The 19,565-nt window shown below is 35.4% G+C and overlaps 1 protein-coding gene and 3 long non-coding RNA genes across 7 annotated transcripts; 2 read left to right on the top strand and 2 right to left on the bottom strand.

Annotated features, from left to right (window-relative positions):
* Nucleotides 1-3,696: 3,696 nt before the first annotated feature.
* LOC142239341 (uncharacterized) lies at nt 3,697-4,084 on the bottom strand. The gene is made up of 2 exons (XR_012722998.1): nt 3,920-4,084; nt 3,697-3,854 (listed from the first exon to the last, which is right to left on the bottom strand). It is a non-coding gene; the product is annotated as an uncharacterized LOC142239341 (long non-coding RNA).
* A 465-nt stretch (nt 4,085-4,549) lies between these two features.
* LOC142242025 (uncharacterized) lies at nt 4,550-5,987 on the top strand. The gene is made up of 2 exons (XR_012723921.1): nt 4,550-5,500; nt 5,576-5,987. It is a non-coding gene; the product is annotated as an uncharacterized LOC142242025 (long non-coding RNA).
* Nucleotides 4,862-6,804, bottom strand: LOC142242026 (uncharacterized). Its single transcript, XR_012723922.1, has 2 exons — nt 5,902-6,804; nt 4,862-5,826 (listed from the first exon to the last, which is right to left on the bottom strand). It is a non-coding gene; the product is annotated as an uncharacterized LOC142242026 (long non-coding RNA).
* A 101-nt stretch (nt 6,805-6,905) lies between these two features.
* LOC142242024 (uncharacterized) lies at nt 6,906-18,154 on the top strand. Of its 4 annotated transcripts, none has more exons than XM_075313940.1 (4): nt 6,906-7,259; nt 7,317-7,579; nt 17,611-17,672; nt 17,743-18,154. In XM_075313940.1, the coding sequence occupies exons 2-4, from the start codon at nt 7,387-7,389 to the stop codon at nt 17,761-17,763; spliced, it is 276 nt and encodes a 91-aa protein (XP_075170055.1). In that variant the 5' UTR covers nt 6,906-7,259; nt 7,317-7,386; the 3' UTR covers nt 17,764-18,154. The 4 variants fall into 4 exon arrangements, with proteins under 4 accessions (XP_075170055.1, XP_075170053.1, XP_075170056.1 ...); XM_075313938.1 differs by having other exon boundaries at nt 6,908-7,259; nt 17,611-17,667; XM_075313941.1 differs by having other exon boundaries at nt 6,909-7,259; nt 7,317-7,555.
* Nucleotides 18,155-19,565: the final 1,411 nt, after the last annotated feature.

Below are 19,565 nucleotides of genomic sequence, written 5' to 3'. Positions count from 1 at the left end.
AAAAGCGAACATAGTACTTACCTATAGAAAGCGGCGTTTTTTTAGGTAGCTTGGAGCGCTATTTTACAGGGAGCGATATTGGATTAAGTTGGTGGTTGTTGCTTGTTTTTACAAAATAACATTTTATTTTTCCTTGGGCAATTGATCTGCTATTCCTTTGATCCTTTGTATAGTTTCGGAACAAAAATATGGTCCGTGTTTGATTTATAAACCCGCACAAATAGTTTTAAATAAATAAATTATTTCTTAATTCACATTGCAAATGGCGCCGTGCTATAAACGTCAGTTTTTCAACACGAAAAAACAAGTATCACAAATGGAAAAAAATTCGCAAATTTTTCGCATTTTTTGGTTTTGTATGGAGTTTCAACGCGAAAACCGAACAGAGTACCGGCCTTAAAACATGAAATTTAATCACAAATGTTAACAAAATAAAAGCTTTATTTGGTGAATTATATTTTACAATCGTTTCATTTGTACTGGGCATCGGGATAATAAACACAAAACAAAAGGAGTACATCAATTGACTTCAACCAACCAAGCATTAGAACTTTAACCAACATGTATAGTACCGGGGTAGCAATGAATGGAATCACAAGAATTAATTGATATGTCCAAAAAATAAAATTGTAAAGCATTGTAAAATTAGATTTTTTAAATCCAAAGTTATTTGTAAAATAACTTCTGCTTCTTCTTTTTCAATTTAATTATTATGTATGTAATTATTATGTAAATCGAGCCACTAGTTGCCTATGTATATGTAATCATTTCATGACATTTTGCGATATTGTCAATACATTTCGATGAAATAAACGCGAAAAAGTTCCAAATGGCTGTTTTCCTTGAAAATATATTGTCAACACTATCATTTTTCAACGCGAAACAATGATTGAGTGGAACTTTTTTCGCACCAACAAACAGAGTACCGGCCTTAGGGCCAGTTTCTCAACGTCTTGTTATTATTTATCGTGTCGATAAAACATCTGATCCCATACAAAAATTTTACTAACAGGAGGTCTATCCACCGGTTAAAATTAATCGGAGGATGAGAAACTGGCCATTAAAGTGTTGATTTAATTTTTCATATTGACGTACCAATTATTATAAACTATTTGAAGCAGTCCCAGTTAATTGTCCACCATTTTTTCATCGGTCAGCTTTTTATGTTTTCAAGAACGTAGAATCAATAATTTCAGTTTTCTGCAAAGAGATATACATTTACCCTGCCAACATTTTTTGAATTTGGGGCGCTTCTGAGAATCCCCACTACGTCGAAAACAATCGTATACGATATCCAAAACTCCTCGGAAAAGCGCCGTCACTATTGAGAAGTTGTACCACGCCAAGTTACTACAAAAAAGTATCGCGTGAGTGCAATTATTAGGTGCCCTTCTGGATACATTTAGAAGGACACCAATAAGAGCCCCTTCAAACATTTAAACATTTATAAATTCTCATAAATATAATATTTATACGACTATCACATCACATTTAACATATTTTTATGCATTAATAAAAGATTGATGTTGAGTTACAAGTTGCAAGTTACATGTTGTAGCGTCTATCAGCCAGTGCTTTTATTCCCAATGGAGGCAGCGTGTCTGGAAAAATATTTGGAAAACTATCACTTTATTCCGTTTGGATAGTCCAAAATCAATATACATTCCACAATTTTAAGCGAAATAACTACGTTTTCAGCACTTCATTATCGTTTTTATTTAAATAAATTATAAGAAACTATTTGTGCTTGGTGTTTCACAAAATATAAAATGGGTCTTGCAACAATAGGGCTGTTTTCTTTTTGCACTGGATGCAACATTTGTTTGTACATCGTTGCACTGGTGTTCTATCCAGAACATCTCATCAGTGCAAGTCGCGCCAATGTTGCCAGATTGTATTTGGATAAAGTGACGCTTCTTCGATTCACAATAGCAATTTATTGCGACTATTTTATCGAAAAAATTGAAATTCAATGTTATACAGTGTCATAAATAATCGCAGCAGTAAATATTTATTACTAATTGAAGCATTTGATACATTAAAAATGCAAGATTTCACTTATTTTCTGTGATTGTTTTTAAACAGCTGATGACAGTGTTGCATATTTTTGGAGATGTCCTGGATAAACGAGTACTCTGTTTTCTTTTAGTCCTTAACGGCTTAGCATATCCAGTGCTAAAAGAAAACAGCCCTAATATTGATGGCAAAATACTTTCATGCGAATAGTGATGGCAAAATACAATCACAGTTGGCGATTGTTGCAGTGCCACTTACGAGTCTGTGGTAGCGATGAGGATGAAATTGAACTTTGAAATGCTGGCAGGGTAGTGACTTCCTTAAAGTTTTATTTCATTTTTTATTTTCACTTACCTATTTTTATAAACTATTTGGTTATTTGTCTAAAATTTTCCCTTTTTTTTATTTCTTGCAATTGACCACGAACTTCGTTGCACAAATAAGTATTGAAAACCACATGGTTTTTTCGTTGCATTTTAGGGTAGTGTTTTGTCAACACTACCCAATAAACACAAACGTTTGAAAAATACTAAAATGCAATAATTTTTCAAAGGATTAGGGTAATATTCAAGTTGAGAAAATCGCGTTCTCAACAAAAAACAGACATTACCCTCAACAGTAAAATTCAACACAATAGCAATAATCTCTCAATTGTAATCCTCAAATTGAAATGCATTGCTACTCAATAATTTTTTAAACAGTTTTCAATGTGAGACAAATTAAAAACTAATATTGCTGCGAATATTTTCTAACCACAATTTGCATGAAAGTCAATCCCAGTTCTTACTGAAAGTCAACACTAAATTTATAGTGATTTTGTACATTTTATTAATTTTTTTCGTTAAAAATATAATAATATAAAAATTAAAATTAACAATATATAAAAATAATAATATGTTATAATTGATTGATTGATCAATTGACCAATCAAAACATAATTATCTTATTAAAGGTATTAATAACTAAAACTATCAATACAACTTTAAATAACTTAAACATTTTTCATGTATAATTTCCACCATAATGTTGGTGTCACATAACTATTAATTAATTAATTATTAATTAATATGCTGATAATTTCAAATAATTACTATCGAGGAACTTGCTGGCCTGCGTGTTAGAATAGATTCCATCAAGAGGAATTCACAAAATATCAAACTGATGACGGAATGTAAATTGATGTAATGCACATTTTCATCCAGAAGTTCTTGATTTAGGAACTGTTGCACTTTGTTTTAATTGGTTGCACTTTGCAAGTTTTCTGGAATCTTTTCTTTGTTGTTTCCTTCATCATTTTTTCACCGGTCAACATCTTCCAAGAATATAACATCCAATTATTATAGTTTTCTGCAAAACAATCGAGTTTTGTGATTTCCATTACGTTTTCATTTCACTTTTTATTTTGACTTACCAATTATAATTACCGTTTTGGATTAATTTCAGTTTTATGTCAATAAAAATAACTGACCACGTACTTCGTGGCACAAAATGTATTGAAACCCACAAAATTCCTCAAGAACGTTGGTGTCACAAAATTCTTGTAAAACTCATTAAAATTCGGGAAATTAGCAAGGAACTTGATAATTAGAGAGTTAGAATAAATTTCCAGCAATTTCAATTCACAAAATATCAAATTAAACCGATGATGCGATGTAAATTAAACTATAGGCGTGATGCGAATTATCACCCAGTAGTTGATATGGAAAAGCATAAATACCAAGTTTAATTCATTGTACTTTGATTTATGGAAACTTTCTCTTTTCGATAAGCCACCATCATTTTTCATTGGTCAACCTCTTAATGTTTCCAAGAATGCAGCATCCAAATATTTTAGTTTTCTGCAATGAGATTTAAATTTAGTGACTTCTCTAAAGTGTTGATTTAATTTTTCATATTGACTTACCAATTATTATAAACTATTTGAAGCAGTTCCAGTTACTTGTCCAACATTTTTTCATCGGTCAGCTTTTTAATGTTTTAAAGAACGTAGAATCCATAATTTTAGTTTTCGGCAAAGAGATATAATTTAGTGTCTTCCTTAAATTTTCATATCATTTTTTTATTTTCACTTACGTATTATTATAAACTATTTGGAGTAAATTCAGTTTTTTGTCTAAATGTTTTTTATTTCTTTCAATTGACCACGAACTTCGTTGCACAAACAAGTATTGAAAACCACATGGTTTTTTCGTTGCATTTTAGGGTAGTGTTTTGTCAAAGTTTTCTCATATTATCTTCAACCCCTTTTCAAAGATTTCGTCAACATTTTGGCAAATTGGAAGTAATTCGCAAACAATTTGAAGATGTATTGAATATGAGCTGTTTCAAGTCAATTTGAATTTATGTTGATAATTATAGTTACCCTCAAACTGAAAAGTTGTTGCATTTGAAAAACGCTCATCCTGTGTTTATTGGGTACCAACACCTTTTCAAAGATTTAGTCAACATTTTGGCAAATTGGAAGTAATTCGCAAACAATTTGAAGATGTATTGAAGATGAGCTATTTCAAGTCAAGTTGGATTCATGTTGTGTTATGTGCGTGTTTATTCTAAAGTTCAATATGGCCGTCCGACTAGCTATGGCGGTCTCTTTGGGCGAAGTCCTCAACCCGCCAACATTGAACACACAGCACAAACATTGAAAAGAGGGAATTACGAAGACAAAATTTACTGACACTGGGGAAAACACCGATATAGAGGCCTTGATGTCGAGCCCCTCGCTCGCCCGCCCAACCTAGGTCCAAAACTGCCCTCGCCACGATTATTGGACCCCCGAATACCACACACCGAACTCACACACTTACCTCATTCCTTTGCCCCCTTATTTGTTAATTACCAACACATATTGTTTCGTTTCATAAATTACAACATACTAAATTTATTGTTTCTTTAAAGAACAGATAATGGTACTAATCCTAACTCGCTTTATGCTCCTTATCCTAATATTACAATTTCAAAAACTTACAAAACCAATTAACAATAAAAAAAACAAGTGAAGAACAATATCTTTCTAACACTAAGTTTCTGGCTCACTATTTAGGACAAACAACACGATTCCTAAAGCCCTTGCTCACAGCGCAAATATCCGCGCTAATATTTTACTCTACTTTCCTATTAAAAGAGCTCTCTTAACAGACTTTTCTGCACTTCTTACTTCCAGCAGTAATAACGCCAAACAAAACGAACAGGGACTACGAAATCTAATTGATTCCCTAAGCCTTTATTTCAATAAAACACCAAGATATTATTCCCCTTACAATCAAATAGTCAAATCCTAACTTTACTTATGTACTAATCACTATATTCCTATCTCTACTGCTACAATGATTTTCTTCTAAATTTTGTTATGCCTTCTTTTTTTTTAAACTATATCATATATATTTCCTGGTTATTATTTATCCTTATTTTTTTTTTATACGTATTTCAGGTGAAAATTTGTTTGCGGAACAACGATTACAGCATATAAACGGACACACACAAATTGGTAAGGTACTTTCTTTACCTGTTTTACGCAGTCAGGCTTTTAATAAAGTAATATCTTGTTTCTTCTTCTTTCCAGCTTTCCGTACGGTGGCAGTAATTCAATTTATATGGATCTTCATTCAAATCCCACCACGGTCAAACATCAGCTTACTTGGCCAGGAATGATATGATCACGCTTGCGTAGTGTCCGTCCAATAATCGGGAAATTATGTCTATGGAGCTTTTTGCCGATACCAGAGACTCAATCCGCCAAAACCAAAAAAGAGACACTGGCCCTCCGTACAGCAACGAAGGCCAGTGTGAACGTCACAATTGCCGGCGATGTTTCTATTTACACAAAAAAACATACACAGAAAATCAACAAGCTACTCTAATGCATTCAACAGACAACGTATTACTCACTTTATTATTGCAATATAATATTTATTAATTAATATTATTATCGTAACAAATCAATAAACACATTCATGCAACTTTTATCAACACAACTATGCTGTTTCTTTTTAATATTTTATTTCAATTCAAATGATTTCCCACTGTCGCTGTCCACTCAGCAATGGCTACTTCATCTCTTGCCATTGGCTTATATACCCCCTCTCACCAGACGCCAACTTTCCATGATCGACCATTTTTCTCATTTTCTTTCGGCCATATTTTCCTTTTATTCCCCAAAAGCAAATGTCTGTCCTCGGCATTTTCTCCACCAGGGTTGATATGGACTATCGTGAATTAATACTACCAATTCGAATTAACGGTCACTCCTGCCACCCCTATTATTTAAATCACCCAACACTCACGAACGTTTGAAAAATATTTACTTTCAATCATTTTTCAAACATGTTTTCAAAGGATTAGGGTAATATTCAATTTGAGAAAATCGCGTTCTCCACAACAAACAGACATTACCCTCAACACTAGAATTCAACACGTTAGCTCGATTTCTCAACATATTAGCAACAACTTTCCATACTAAATATCATTTTAATTCTTCAAACCTATTGGAAAATTTGTCGCTAGCAAGCAATTTTCAACGTTATTTGAATTAATGTTGAAGATGGGATTCATTATCGAATTGATATGGTGTTACCTATGAAAAATGCTCATACCTCCGTTTATTCGGAGAAATTACTAAAAATTTATGAATAAATCCCGATCTCAACATGACATAGATACGAAATATCACCTGACATCTCACTGTCGAGGATATTACTCGTTTTCATTTCCTCTGAGATTCCTATCTAAGTAATTCCTCGATTTGAATTCTTAGCCCAAATCAACATGTCTGAAAACTTCGAATTCACATGTTCCTCAAACGTGTCATGCCTACTACCTAATTCATGCATCATCTCGAACCCACTCTGATCACTTCCTAAATCTTATCGATAAAGTACCACTTGCAACTAACTTCTCATTTCGCCATTTTCCACCATACGCCATACTACTTTCGGAACGATTTTCTTTTCCTAGAAATAAAAGAAATATCAGTTTCCAAAAAAAAACTTCTAGGCCCTATTAAATAAATTGCCTGACATTCATAGTCCACAAAAAGAACCCAATGCCGGCAATCATATATCTATCCTGTCGAGCCCAAAATCTACACCCATCGTCGCTCCCTCGTTACAGGCCTGTGGATGACCTGCAACAAAACATCGAGGACGACAAGGCATCGATGACGTGATCGATGTGCAGGTAAGACTACTCACGTGGGGAACTCCCACTCCCTGACCGTCTCATATGCCGGGCATTTTGTCACTGGGCAGGTAAGTCTATATGTACTATTTGCCCCCAAACTTTTTGAAAACCTTCCCCATCCATAGGACGTTCGACTGGACGTAAAAGCGCAATGCTTTTACCCGGATACAGTACACATCAATGAAATATAATTGAATGGTCAACTACTCTTGTCAGCCAGAACCCAACATATATTCAATCATCACAGTATCCATGGCCGCCGCCTGTTACTCTACAAACCCCAAAGTGATGTACACAACAACAATATGTTCGACCAGCTATGCGTCCACATCAACACAACCACATCTGCCACATAGACTCACAGGTACGGCAACTCCCAGTAACCCAGGTAGTGTGTTGCCATCATGTCTGTCCATACGTTCGTGTCTAATAAAAACCCCGTATTAATACCCCCTTGTTTGTGTCGTTTATTTGTCCCATTACTAACGTTGTAAACAATATGTGTACTATTATGTCGGTCAATAACACAAATCACTGAAGAATCTTCTTTCCTCTATTTTACACAATTTGACTTAACCGACTACCATACCCGGTAGTGCATTTGAATTGTTGCCTGGCTAGTACACCAAAGTTGTGGAAAACCAGGATTGCCAAACGTTTCAGAACTCTTGTTCAGGATTCTTGTTAGACTGAAAACTTTCATTTACATTCCTCGGTGAGGTGGTTACATTACACAAAACAAAATAATTTTCTGGCACCATCTCGAAACTTATTGATCCAATTTATACTCTGTTTCTGTATGTCGAACGAAAAACAGTCCTCGAGTTCGAATCAATTTGAGTTTCTGCATTTTTGAAAGTTCCCATCGTTTGTATGAGCGTACATTGATTATCAAAAAATGCGTATTTTCAATATTTTTGTCTGAGAATTGAATCAAATTTCAAAATTGTTTTTACCTTTTTCTTGGCACCTATTGTATATGTTCGTTTGTTACTCGACAACAAAATATGAAGTGACTTGCCTGTCGGCATAGAGAAACCCAAATATTTATTTTTTTACTGTTTCAACTAAATCCGTTGAATCAATTATAATTCCATTACCCTGAAAATATTTATGAACATTTCTAAGATACTTTGGACATTGAATTACAGTCCTAATTGAGAATGCCCTGGTGAACCGTACAAAATAGTTTATAAAATTTTCCCCAAAGCATATTTAAGAACCAAATATAGTTTTTGGAATATTTTTGCACTGTAATATACATAAAAGCTCCTAAATGCGATCAGCAAACATTTTGTTTGCTGTTATGCCTCAATTCGATAAATATATATTATTTTTGGTCAAACACATATATATTCATAAAATTTATTTTAATCATGTTTGGATAACTCTCAATTAACATTTTTATTTATTTCATGCGAAATAAAACATGTTTTAGTGTCATCGAGCTTAACAACGTGGCAGCTATTTTAGCCCATTTACTGCTGTACCGTTTTCAGCAGACTTTCTGCTGTTTTAGCAGGCTTTCTGCTATCCTTACGAACAAATTTTTTTGGGTGTAGTATCGCTCATAGCCAGGGATGGGAATTACAATTTTTTAAAGAAAGCACCAACAAGGTATTTTTTTAACGGAAAAGTACTTTTCCCTAAATTAAAAAAAAAATCCAATGGAAGATTATTGTCAATGTATCCTCCAGACAAAATTTTAAAGAAAATGAAATTTTATTTGTCAACTCATCACTTTTATTCATCAATTTTTTTCTTTTTCTTTTGTTGTCTTCATGAATTTCCTGCCAATAATTAAAAACACAATTTTGACAAATTGTGTATAGAAATAACACTCAATAAAGTTCTATAGAAATAACCTATGGACTTTTTAAACACAAATAAACTTTTAACGTGATTTTTATAGAATTAAGATTTTGACAAAAATTTTCTTTAGAAATAAAAGTTTGACAGAATTTTCTACAGAAATAAAATCTGGCAAAATTTGTTTTAAATATGAATGTTTCACAAAATATTCTATAGCACTAAAATTTTGATAAGATTGAAATTTTAACACAATTTTCTATAGAATATTTAGAAAATAGAAGTACAATTTTGGCAAACTATTTTATATCATAATTCTGATATCAGCTCAAGAATGCCTACATCAAAGGTACTAAATCGTTCGGGGGGGGGGGGGGGGGGGTACTGCCCACGATGAAAAAGTATTAAACAAAATACTATAGTATTGCATTTTCCATCCCTGCTCACAGCTTTTGACTTGAGCATGACTAAAATCTACGATAAAAATATGGTTCGATTTGAAAATTTCCATTAACTCAATTACACATGTAATTACTATTGATTGTAAGACTCACTTTCTTGAATTAAAACGAGATTAATGTCATTCGCCTTTCCATCGGACTTCGCGTTCTTAGTTTGATTAAAAGAATTGATTCTTCGAAAGGCTTTTTTCATTCAAAAAAAAATAAAAAAACTTAATTCATTTTTTTATTTATTTTTTTGTTGCACACCGTTTAAACCGCATACTTTTTCCATTTCCCAATGTCGTTTTTACGAAGATACTTAAGAAAGGAACAAATTGTTATTTGATCGATTTCCCTTATACCTATTTTATATCAACTCATATCCACAACAAATGAAATGTATTCTCAATGATAATTTTGTGGAAAATCTTAATTTTAAAAACAGTCACAAAAATTTGTTTAGCAAGCGTTGTCTGGACGTTCTGCTTACAACGCTGCCTCTTCTAACCATCCGCCATCTCTGACTGGGAACTCTTCTGTTCCAATTGTTTCTTTCTGCGATTTGAAGAAAACCATCTCTTAAGAATTGAAGCAAGACAGGAACCCATTGGTTATTAAAAACATCATATAAAATGTTTACAAGAAACTATGAAGCATTTCCTTTACAAAAAAACATCTTCCAACTCAACATATGATAAAAAAACTCGCATTGAGATTTTTGTTCCTGACTCGGTCGAATATTCGTGGAATTTCATCGAAATAATGTTCTCTTCTCGATTCACAGAAAAAATATCACCAAAATATTTCCGATTAAAAAGTTAATTGATGTTGAAATTTTTTCAATTAATACATTAATTGATACAATTAGCGTTTTAATCAAGTTTTTAACATGAAGTTAATTAAGTCAATCATTGAAAATTTTGAAACTTTTTTTTTTTATAAAAAAATTTAATTGATACAATTAAGTTTGTAATCAAGTTTGGAAGATTAAGTCAGTTAAAAAATGTGATGATTTTTTCTTAATTTTTTATTAAAATTTTTTTTCAAAATATCAATTGTTAATCCAAAAAACTCTAAGCTAATTCAAAAAGTACTTGAAAATAGTTAACTCTCTAATTTAAAAATTAGTTGTGTTTTGCAGTCAACATTAATTAAATTTTTAAAAATTTAATTGAATTTTGCTAATGAAATCAATTAATTTTTTAATCAAGAATTTTTTCTATGCCCAATTAAAACTGTGATTGATACAATTATTTCGTGATTGAATCAGAAAAATTTAATTTGAATCAGTCATATGTCTTCTATGTTCTTCATAAGCATTTGATGATAAAATAGCACGAAAGACCTCTTAAAAACAAATTTTAAAAATGTATCAGAAATTGTTGCAAAAAAATAGAAGTTGCCTAAAAGCAGCTGATTGTATGTAAATACGAAATGACAGTGTTGCAAGAGTTTGAACAAACGCGCGGGAAACCCAGAACATTCACGCCTAACTTTCATTCACTACACTGAAAGAAATAACCCAGTGGAACCGCACTTATTTTGTTGCTGGCGACCCGATTCTCAGGTCCAATGTGCCGAAGTTATCTTTTTAAGTCTTTAGCGTGACACGTGCCAATTGATTTCCCCTTCATATCTTCCAGAGCATACATGTTATTGCCAATTGGTTTTACAATTCTGCATTTTATAAACTTGCGTGCGAACTTCGCATTGAAGTTTTTCGCGAAATCACTCAGTACATAGTTCCTCTTGTAAACCTCTTGACCGGGTGTAAATGTGACCATTCGCGCTCTTGCGTTATATCTTTTCGCGCTTTGTTCATACGCATTGTGCATATTGGTCTTGATTTTTTCACGAATGATTTCCAACTTGTCTTTTCTGTTCAATTGTGTTATCTTGTGATCGGTCATCGAATGCAGTCTTTGAGCAAGTTTATAGTCTGTACCGTGGGTATACATATTGTAGCCAAACAGTGCAAAGAACGGAGTTACTCCCGTTGCACTATGAATCGATGTCCTGAGGGCACATTCTATCTCTGTCAAATATAGATCCCACTCTCGATGGTCATTTTCCAAGTAAGCTCTTATGGCAGCTAACACGGATTGGTTTACGCGTTCTGACGCATTAGATTGAGGAGAGTAGGGAGCCGTTTGGACATGGTTAATTCCATATGTTTCAATCATGTCCTTAAACGCTTTCGAGATAAACTGAGCGCCGTTGTCACTATGTATGGTCTCGGGTACCCCGAACTTCCGAAAAATGTCTTCAATCATAAATTTTACCACATTCATTGCCGTTGCCTCACGCATTGCCTTCAAAAATGTGAATTTACTGAAATGATCTACTACGATGAAAATGAAACAATTTCCACTTTTCGATCGTGGGTATTTTCCCAGGAAATCAACATACAATTTTTGAAAGGGGCGTTCGGTAACTACCTCGTTTCCTATCGTTGGCTGCGTATTTTCATTTGTCGGTTTGGTCTCCTTGCACACTGTACACTTAGAAATGTATTCACGTACTTGCTTCGCCATTTTTGGCCAATAATATTTTTCCCTTAAACGATACAACGTTTTTGATATCCCTCCATGTGCAGAAGTAGTCTTATCATGGGCTTGTTCAATCAAAGTCTGGGTCAAGGAGTCCGGAATCCACAATTTCCACTGGAATTCTTGAGAATACTCATCGTTCGTAACGTGTCCTTTTTTAAATATCATATTATCAACAATTCGGAGATCGGGTAACTGGTCTTTATTCTCCTCTATTGTCTCCCTCAATTCTCGGTAAAAGTCGCTATCGAATTCCGTAGTCTCAAAATCGAGTACCTGGTTCATTTCTATCTCTTCTGCAATGGGCAATCGAGAAAGCATATCGGCCACTACGTTGTCCTTACCCTTTCTGTGTTCAATATGGAAATTATATCCTTGGAGTTGCAATGACCAACGAGCTAAACGACCACTAAGGTCTTTCAGATTCATAAGCCATTGCAAACTCGAATGATCCGTAATTATAGTAAACTCCATAAGTTCAACATAGGGCCGAAACTTTTTGATTGCCATTACCGCAGCCAGGCACTCTTTTTCGGTTACGCTGTAATTTCTTTGGCATTTATTCAACTTTTGGGAATAAAACGCAATTGGATGTTCTTCCCCCTGAACATTCAACTGAAACAGCACAGCGCCTATGCCATATTCGGATGCATCGCACTGAATATAAAACGGTTTTGAAAAATCCGCATGACGCAAAACCGGTGCAGAAGTTAGGGCAATTTTGAGACTCTCAAATGCCCTTTTTGCTTCCTCATTCATGACAAACCTTGGCGACTTCTTCAGAGTATCAGTGAGTGGAGCCGAGATTGTTGCAAAGTCCTTTATAAACCTTCGGTACCAACCAGCTGTCCCCAGGAAACTTCGTACCTCTCTTGCACTTTTTGGCACCTTTATTTTCCGAATTGCCTCTATTTTCTCGGGGTCCGTCCGTAACACACCTTCCCCAATTATAAAGCCCAAATACTTAAGTTGTCGAAAACAAAACTGTGACTTCTTAAGTCCTATCGTGAGACCCGCTTTCTTTAGACATTGTGCCACTTCGCTTAGGAGCCTCAGATGTTCGTCAAAATTGCCAGAAATGATCAAGAGGTCGTCCAAGTACACGAAGACGTTCTCCTTCAAACGTTGGGGAACAACTTTGTCCATCAGTCGGCATAATCTTTGTGCAGCATTACACAAGCCGAACGGCATCACACGGAACTGGTACAATGGACGACCTGGGACCGTAAAGGCAGTGTATGACTTACTCTCTTCATCTAGCTCAATCTGCCAGAAAGCATATTTCAGGTCCACGCTGCTAATATAATGGGTTTCGTCAATACGGCTTAATATACCGTCTATATTTTGCAGCGGATAGGCGTCCTTAACAGTCAACTTGTTCAATTTTCGTGCGTCGAGACAAAAACGATTCTTTCCAGGTTTTCGTACAACTGTAGTTCGGTTGCTCCACGGACTCTCACTCTCCTCAATCACGTTTAGAGCTAACATATTATCGACTTCCTGATAGGTTATCGCTTGCACGGCTGGAGACATCGGATAATGACGATCTTTAACGGGTTCAGCTCCTTCGACTAACTTAATAGTGTGCTTTTCCAATGATGTACAGCCTAATCCATCTTTTTCGAAAGTACTGAATTGATGGATAACATCATTTAATCGTTTAGATTGTTCTTCCGTTAACTCATGAGGGTTCATCTTATATATCGCATCAGGGTTAGCCATGTTTTCCGTTATCTTTTCGATGTTTATCTCCGCTACACTCAACAAATCAGGGGCTAATTGGAACAACCGCCAGAAATCGATTCCTAGGTATAAATTTTGTTCCAAGTCGGGGCACAGGAACAAACTTATTTCCTTTTCCTGATCTAGATACGCCACAGTAACTTTTATTTTTCCCAAAATTCTATATTTCTTTCCGCCAGCTGTGGTAACACTACTTGAGATTGGTATAATTGGAATTTCCAACTCCTCAACAATCTCCCTGCAGTCCTTTCCTAACATGCTGACCGTTGCCCCGGAATCTAGAAGTCCTTTTATTGACTTTCCCGAAATCTTGACTTCAGCGTAAACTCTAGGATCATTCGGTAATTTCGTGACCCTCGTTAAGGAATCAACCAGATATCTTTTTTGATCCCGCCACTCCTTGGCCTTTTCTCTCAATCTGACGATTTTTTTCGGGATTGATTTTAACTCAGAGTTGAAAATCCTTTCTCTAATCTTCTCATAATTTAGTTTCCGTTGTTCTAAAGGGACATAATGTCTCTCCGCCTGACCAAAATTCTCCAAATTTATCCTAATACTATTCTTATCATTCCTAGGCTTATCATTACTTAAAATTTTAATCATCCTATTATCTACTGATTCTGTGTTACAGGGTTGTCGGTCGGACGTCGCTCCCCTGTAATCGCCACGTCCTTCCTCTGGTTTCCCTGCTGACATATGGGACACTTTGGGGTTACAGTGTCTGGTTTGCCACACTTGTAACAAAAAAGCTTCCTAAACTCTGCAGGACAGTCCATGAACATGTGTCCACCTTCCCTACAGTTCCAACATATAATCCTTGATCTTGGTTGTGGAGGAACGCGTAAAGCTGAAACATCCTCTTCTATATCAATATTCGGGTCCTCGTCCGAGCATCCGTAATTCTGTTCGTACACTTCATTCACCTGTCTACTGGGTCTCTGTGGACCAGGCATAGCTCTGTTTTCACGTCTTGGGAAATTTCGCTCGGCCTCGGTACATTCAATTCGAAGTTGTTCTACTGAAGATATCGTCATTTGATACACGTGGCGTTTGATATCTTCTCGTATGTTGCCTTTCAAGATTTTAATCATTTCATATTCATAGATAGGCTGCATTAATCTTGAGCGCAAAATCCCCATTTCGTGAAAATAGCCATTAACCGTCTCGTTGTGTCTCTGCTTACGTTCAAGCAGCTCTCGCAGAATGTCAAACTTAGATTGTGGTGTTTGATATTGGCTGAGCAAGGCATGTTTTAAACCTTCCCAGTCTGTACCTAAGTTGCTCCGTCTATGAAGCCAATACCAGTCCCGAGCCTGTCCTGACACTAAAAACGAGAAATCCCTTAAAACTTCGGCCCAAGGAATGTTGTATTGGGCCTGCATAACTTCCAACCGATATATAAAATCATTGACCCTTAGATCTCTTGGATCGCCACTGAAATTTAATCCCAATTTATCCACTCGGATTCTGAGTGGTTCATTGTTGATATTCAACCTAGGGGCGAGACCACTGCTGCTAGAAGGTGTTTGGGAAGTGCTTGGCAATTGAACAATCGGATTTGGGTTTGAATTAGCCAGAGCCTGAACTTCATTAGTTGGTCTATCTGTAGTGGTCGAACTACTCGTATTCGGCATGTCTGGAATTCGAGGCATAGTTGATTGTTTCTGAACGACATCAGACAACTCTTTCATTCCCTTCGCAAGAGAATCAATCATTTTCCGGACGTCTGCCATTTCCGTTCTGACCATATCCTTAACCTTATCCTCAAGTGATCTCTGGACGGACGCTGCTTCGTCCTGAACTAAATCCCTAACACCTGGTGGAAAAGTTTCCCCTGTCCCATTGTTAGAGTGTTGGTTATTGCCAAGAGAGGCATTCGTATCGTTTGGCCCCCTTCTCATTATTGTATCGGCCAGATCCATAAATTGGAACGTATTCATGTTGGCATTCGGATCTGTCATTTCGTCTTCGTACGTGGGTCGTAATTTTTTCTTATTCCTCGGATAATAAGTCGATCGATTGAAGTCAAAGGATTCGTTTCTCACTCTTTTGTTCTTACCCTTAGAGCGAGTATAATAGCTCATGGCCCTAATTATGTCCACCGAATTTTTTCTCCCTTTTGGACTCGAATCGTCCCAAATTTTCAATACTTATGTTCACTTATAATATTAATATAGCAGTAATATAATGAATGACAACGACCAATAATATAAAAATATCAATAATACAAATTACTCTAAATAACATAGACTACAGCTCAACAAACACTTTTTTCTCACAGTAACACATATATTATTAGGGGGCATTGGCATTTCCAGAGGCAAGTGTGTGCTTCTAGTGTGGTTGTTTTATTATTTATTCCTTTATTATTATTTTCCTTAAAGCGATCTCTGTTGAGATATATCGATGTTTTCCAAGACATTAACAAGTGAGAACCAATTGCAAACGAAAAAAACCCATTTCTCCAAGGCCCATGACATTTCTGCCCTTCTTTCTCACCTTGCAGAAAAGATCATGGCAGACGGTAAACGCAACACATCTGACTTTCGCTTCTTACACGAAACGGCTATTGCACTTTCCCTACTTGAAAACTTTCTTGGATTCTATTTTGCTTAGTCGATTTAAAAAACAAAAAACAAAGTTTACATAAAGACAAACAAGACTTGTACAACACATGTGTTGTCCAATTCGGAACTAACACGATATTGCACTGTCCGTGGTATCATGGAGAAAACATTCTTTTTGAAACTAGATTTATTATTGCACTACAAAACTTGATTCATACAAGGTTGGCTGCATTAATTTATCACAGTAAAAAGATTAAAATAGTTTCCTTTGGTCTATTGCTCTAATTCTAGTATTCTATGAACTTTGTGCGTCGGTGTTATTGCACAAATTTGTCTATCCTAATATCACAGATCAGTTTAAAGACGCGATATCAGGTATTATGTCCTTACTTTTAGATTGGGCGCCATTTCTGTTATGTGCGTGTTTATTCTAAAGTTCAATATGGCCGTCCGACTAGCTATGGCGGTCTCTTTGGGCGAAGTCCTCAACCCGCCAACATTGAACACACAGCACAAACATTGAAAAGAGGGAATTACGAAGACAAAATTTACTGACACTGGGGAAAACACCGATATAGAGGCCTTGATGTCGAGCCCCTCGCTCGCCCGCCCAACCTAGGTCCAAAACTGCCCTCGCCACGATTATTGGACCCCCGAATACCACACACCGAACTCACACACTTACCTCATTCCTTTGCCCCCTTATTTGTTAATTACCAACACATATTGTTTCGTTTCATAAATTACAACATACTAAATTTATTGTTTCTTTAAAGAACAGATAATGGTACTAATCCTAACTCGCTTTATGCTCCTTATCCTAATATTACAATTTCAAAAACTTACAAAACCAATTAACAATAAAAAAAACAAGTGAAGAACAATATCTTTCTAACACTAAGTTTCTGGCTCACTATTTAGGACAAACAACACGATTCCTAAAGCCCTTGCTCACAGCGCAAATATCCGCGCTAATATTTTACTCTACTTTCCTATTAAAAGAGCTCTCTTAACAGACTTTTCTGCACTTCTTACTTCCAGCAGTAATAACGCCAAACAAAACGAACAGGGACTACGAAATCTGATTGATTCCCTAAGCCTTTATTTCAATAAAACACCAAGATATTATTCCCCTTACAATCAAATAGTCAAATCCTAACTTTACTTATGTACTAATCACTATATTCCTATCTCTACTGCTACAATGATTTTCTTCTAAATTTTGTTATGCCTTCTTTTTTTTTAAACTATATCATATATATTTCCTGGTTATTATTTATCCTTATTTTTTTTTTATACGTATTTCAGGTGAAAATTTGTTTGCGGAACAACGATTACAGCATATAAACGGACACACACAAATTGGTAAGGTACTTTCTTTACCTGTTTTACGCAGTCAGGCTTTTAATAAAGTAATATCTTGTTTCTTCTTCTTTCCAGCTTTCCGTACGGTGGCAGTAATTCAATTTATATGGATCTTCATTCAAATCCCACCACGGTCAAACATCAGCTTACTTGGCCAGGAATGATATGATCACGCTTGCGTAGTGTCCGTCCAATAATCGGGAAATTATGTCTATGGAGCTTTTTGCCGATACCAGAGACTCAATCCGCCAAAACCAAAAAAGAGACACTGGCCCTCCGTACAGCAACGAAGGCCAGTGTGAACGTCACAATTGCCGGCGATGTTTCTATTTACACAAAAAAACATACACAGAAAATCAACAAGCTACTCTAATGCATTCAACAGACAACGTATTACTCACTTTATTATTGCAATATAATATTTATTAATTAATATTATTATCGTAACAAATCAATAAACACATTCATGCAACTTTTATCAACACAACTATGCTGTTTCTTTTTAATATTTTATTTCAATTCAAATGATTTCCCACTGTCGCTGTCCACTCAGCAATGGCTACTTCATCTCTTGCCATTGGCTTATATACCCCCTCTCACCAGACGCCAACTTTCCATGATCGACCATTTTTCTCATTTTCTTTCGGCCATATTTTCCTTTTATTCCCCAAAAGCAAATGTCTGTCCTCGGCATTTTCTCCACCAGGGTTGATATGGACTATCGTGAATTAATACTACCAATTCGAATTAACGGTCACTCCTGCCACCCCTATTATTTAAATCACCCAACACTCACGAACGTTTGAAAAATATTTACTTTCAATCATTTTTCAAACATGTTTTCAAAGGATTAGGGTAATATTCAATTTGAGAAAATCGCGTTCTCCACAACAAACAGACATTACCCTCAACACTAGAATTCAACACGTTAGCTCGATTTCTCAACATATTAGCAACAACTTTCCATACTAAATATCATTTTAATTCTTCAAACCTATTGGAAAATTTGTCGCTAGCAAGCAATTTTCAACGTTATTTGAATTAATGTTGAAGATGGGATTCATTATCGAATTGATATGGTGTTACCTATGAAAAATGCTCATACCTCCGTTTATTCGGAGTAATTACTAAAAATTTATGAATAAATCCCGATCTCAACATGACATAGATACGAAATATCACCTGACATCTCACTGTCGAGGATATTACTCGTTTTCATTTCCTCTGAGATTCCTATCTAAGTAATTCCTCGATTTGAATTCTTAGCCCAAATCAACATGTCTGAAAACTTCGAATTCACATGTTCCTCAAACGTGTCATGCCTACTACCTAATTCATGCATCATCTCGAACCCACTCTGATCACTTCCTAAATCTTATCGATAAAGTACCACTTGCAACTAACTTCTCATTTCGCCATTTTCCACCATACGCCATACTACTTTCGGAACGATTTTCTTTTCCTAGAAATAAAAGAAATATCAGTTTCCAAAAAAAAACTTCTAGGCCCTATTAAATAAATTGCCTGACATTCATAGTCCACAAAAAGAACCCAATGCCGGCAATCATATATCTATCCTGTCGAGCCCAAAATCTACACCCATCGTCGCTCCCTCGTTACAGGCCTGTGGATGACCTGCAACAGTTGAAAATTATATTTACCCTCAAACTGAAAAGTTGTTGCATTTGAAAAACGCTCATCCTGTGTTTATTTGGGTATGAGAAAACTTTGACAAAACACTACGCTAAAATGCAACGAAAAAACCACCCAATAAACACAAACGTTTGAAAAATACTAAAATTCAATAATTTTTCAAACATTTTTTCAAAGGATTAGGGTAATATTCAAGTTGAGAAATTGTTGAGAAAATCGCGTTCTCAACAAAAAACAGACATTAC

This window comes from Haematobia irritans, chromosome 5 (genome assembly GCF_050003625.1).
Source record: "Haematobia irritans isolate KBUSLIRL chromosome 5, ASM5000362v1, whole genome shotgun sequence".
In the NCBI taxonomy this organism is placed as follows: Eukaryota; Metazoa; Arthropoda; class Insecta; order Diptera; family Muscidae; genus Haematobia; species Haematobia irritans.
Note: the sequence above shows the minus strand (reverse complement) of the source record. Positions and strands in the feature narration are given on the sequence as shown.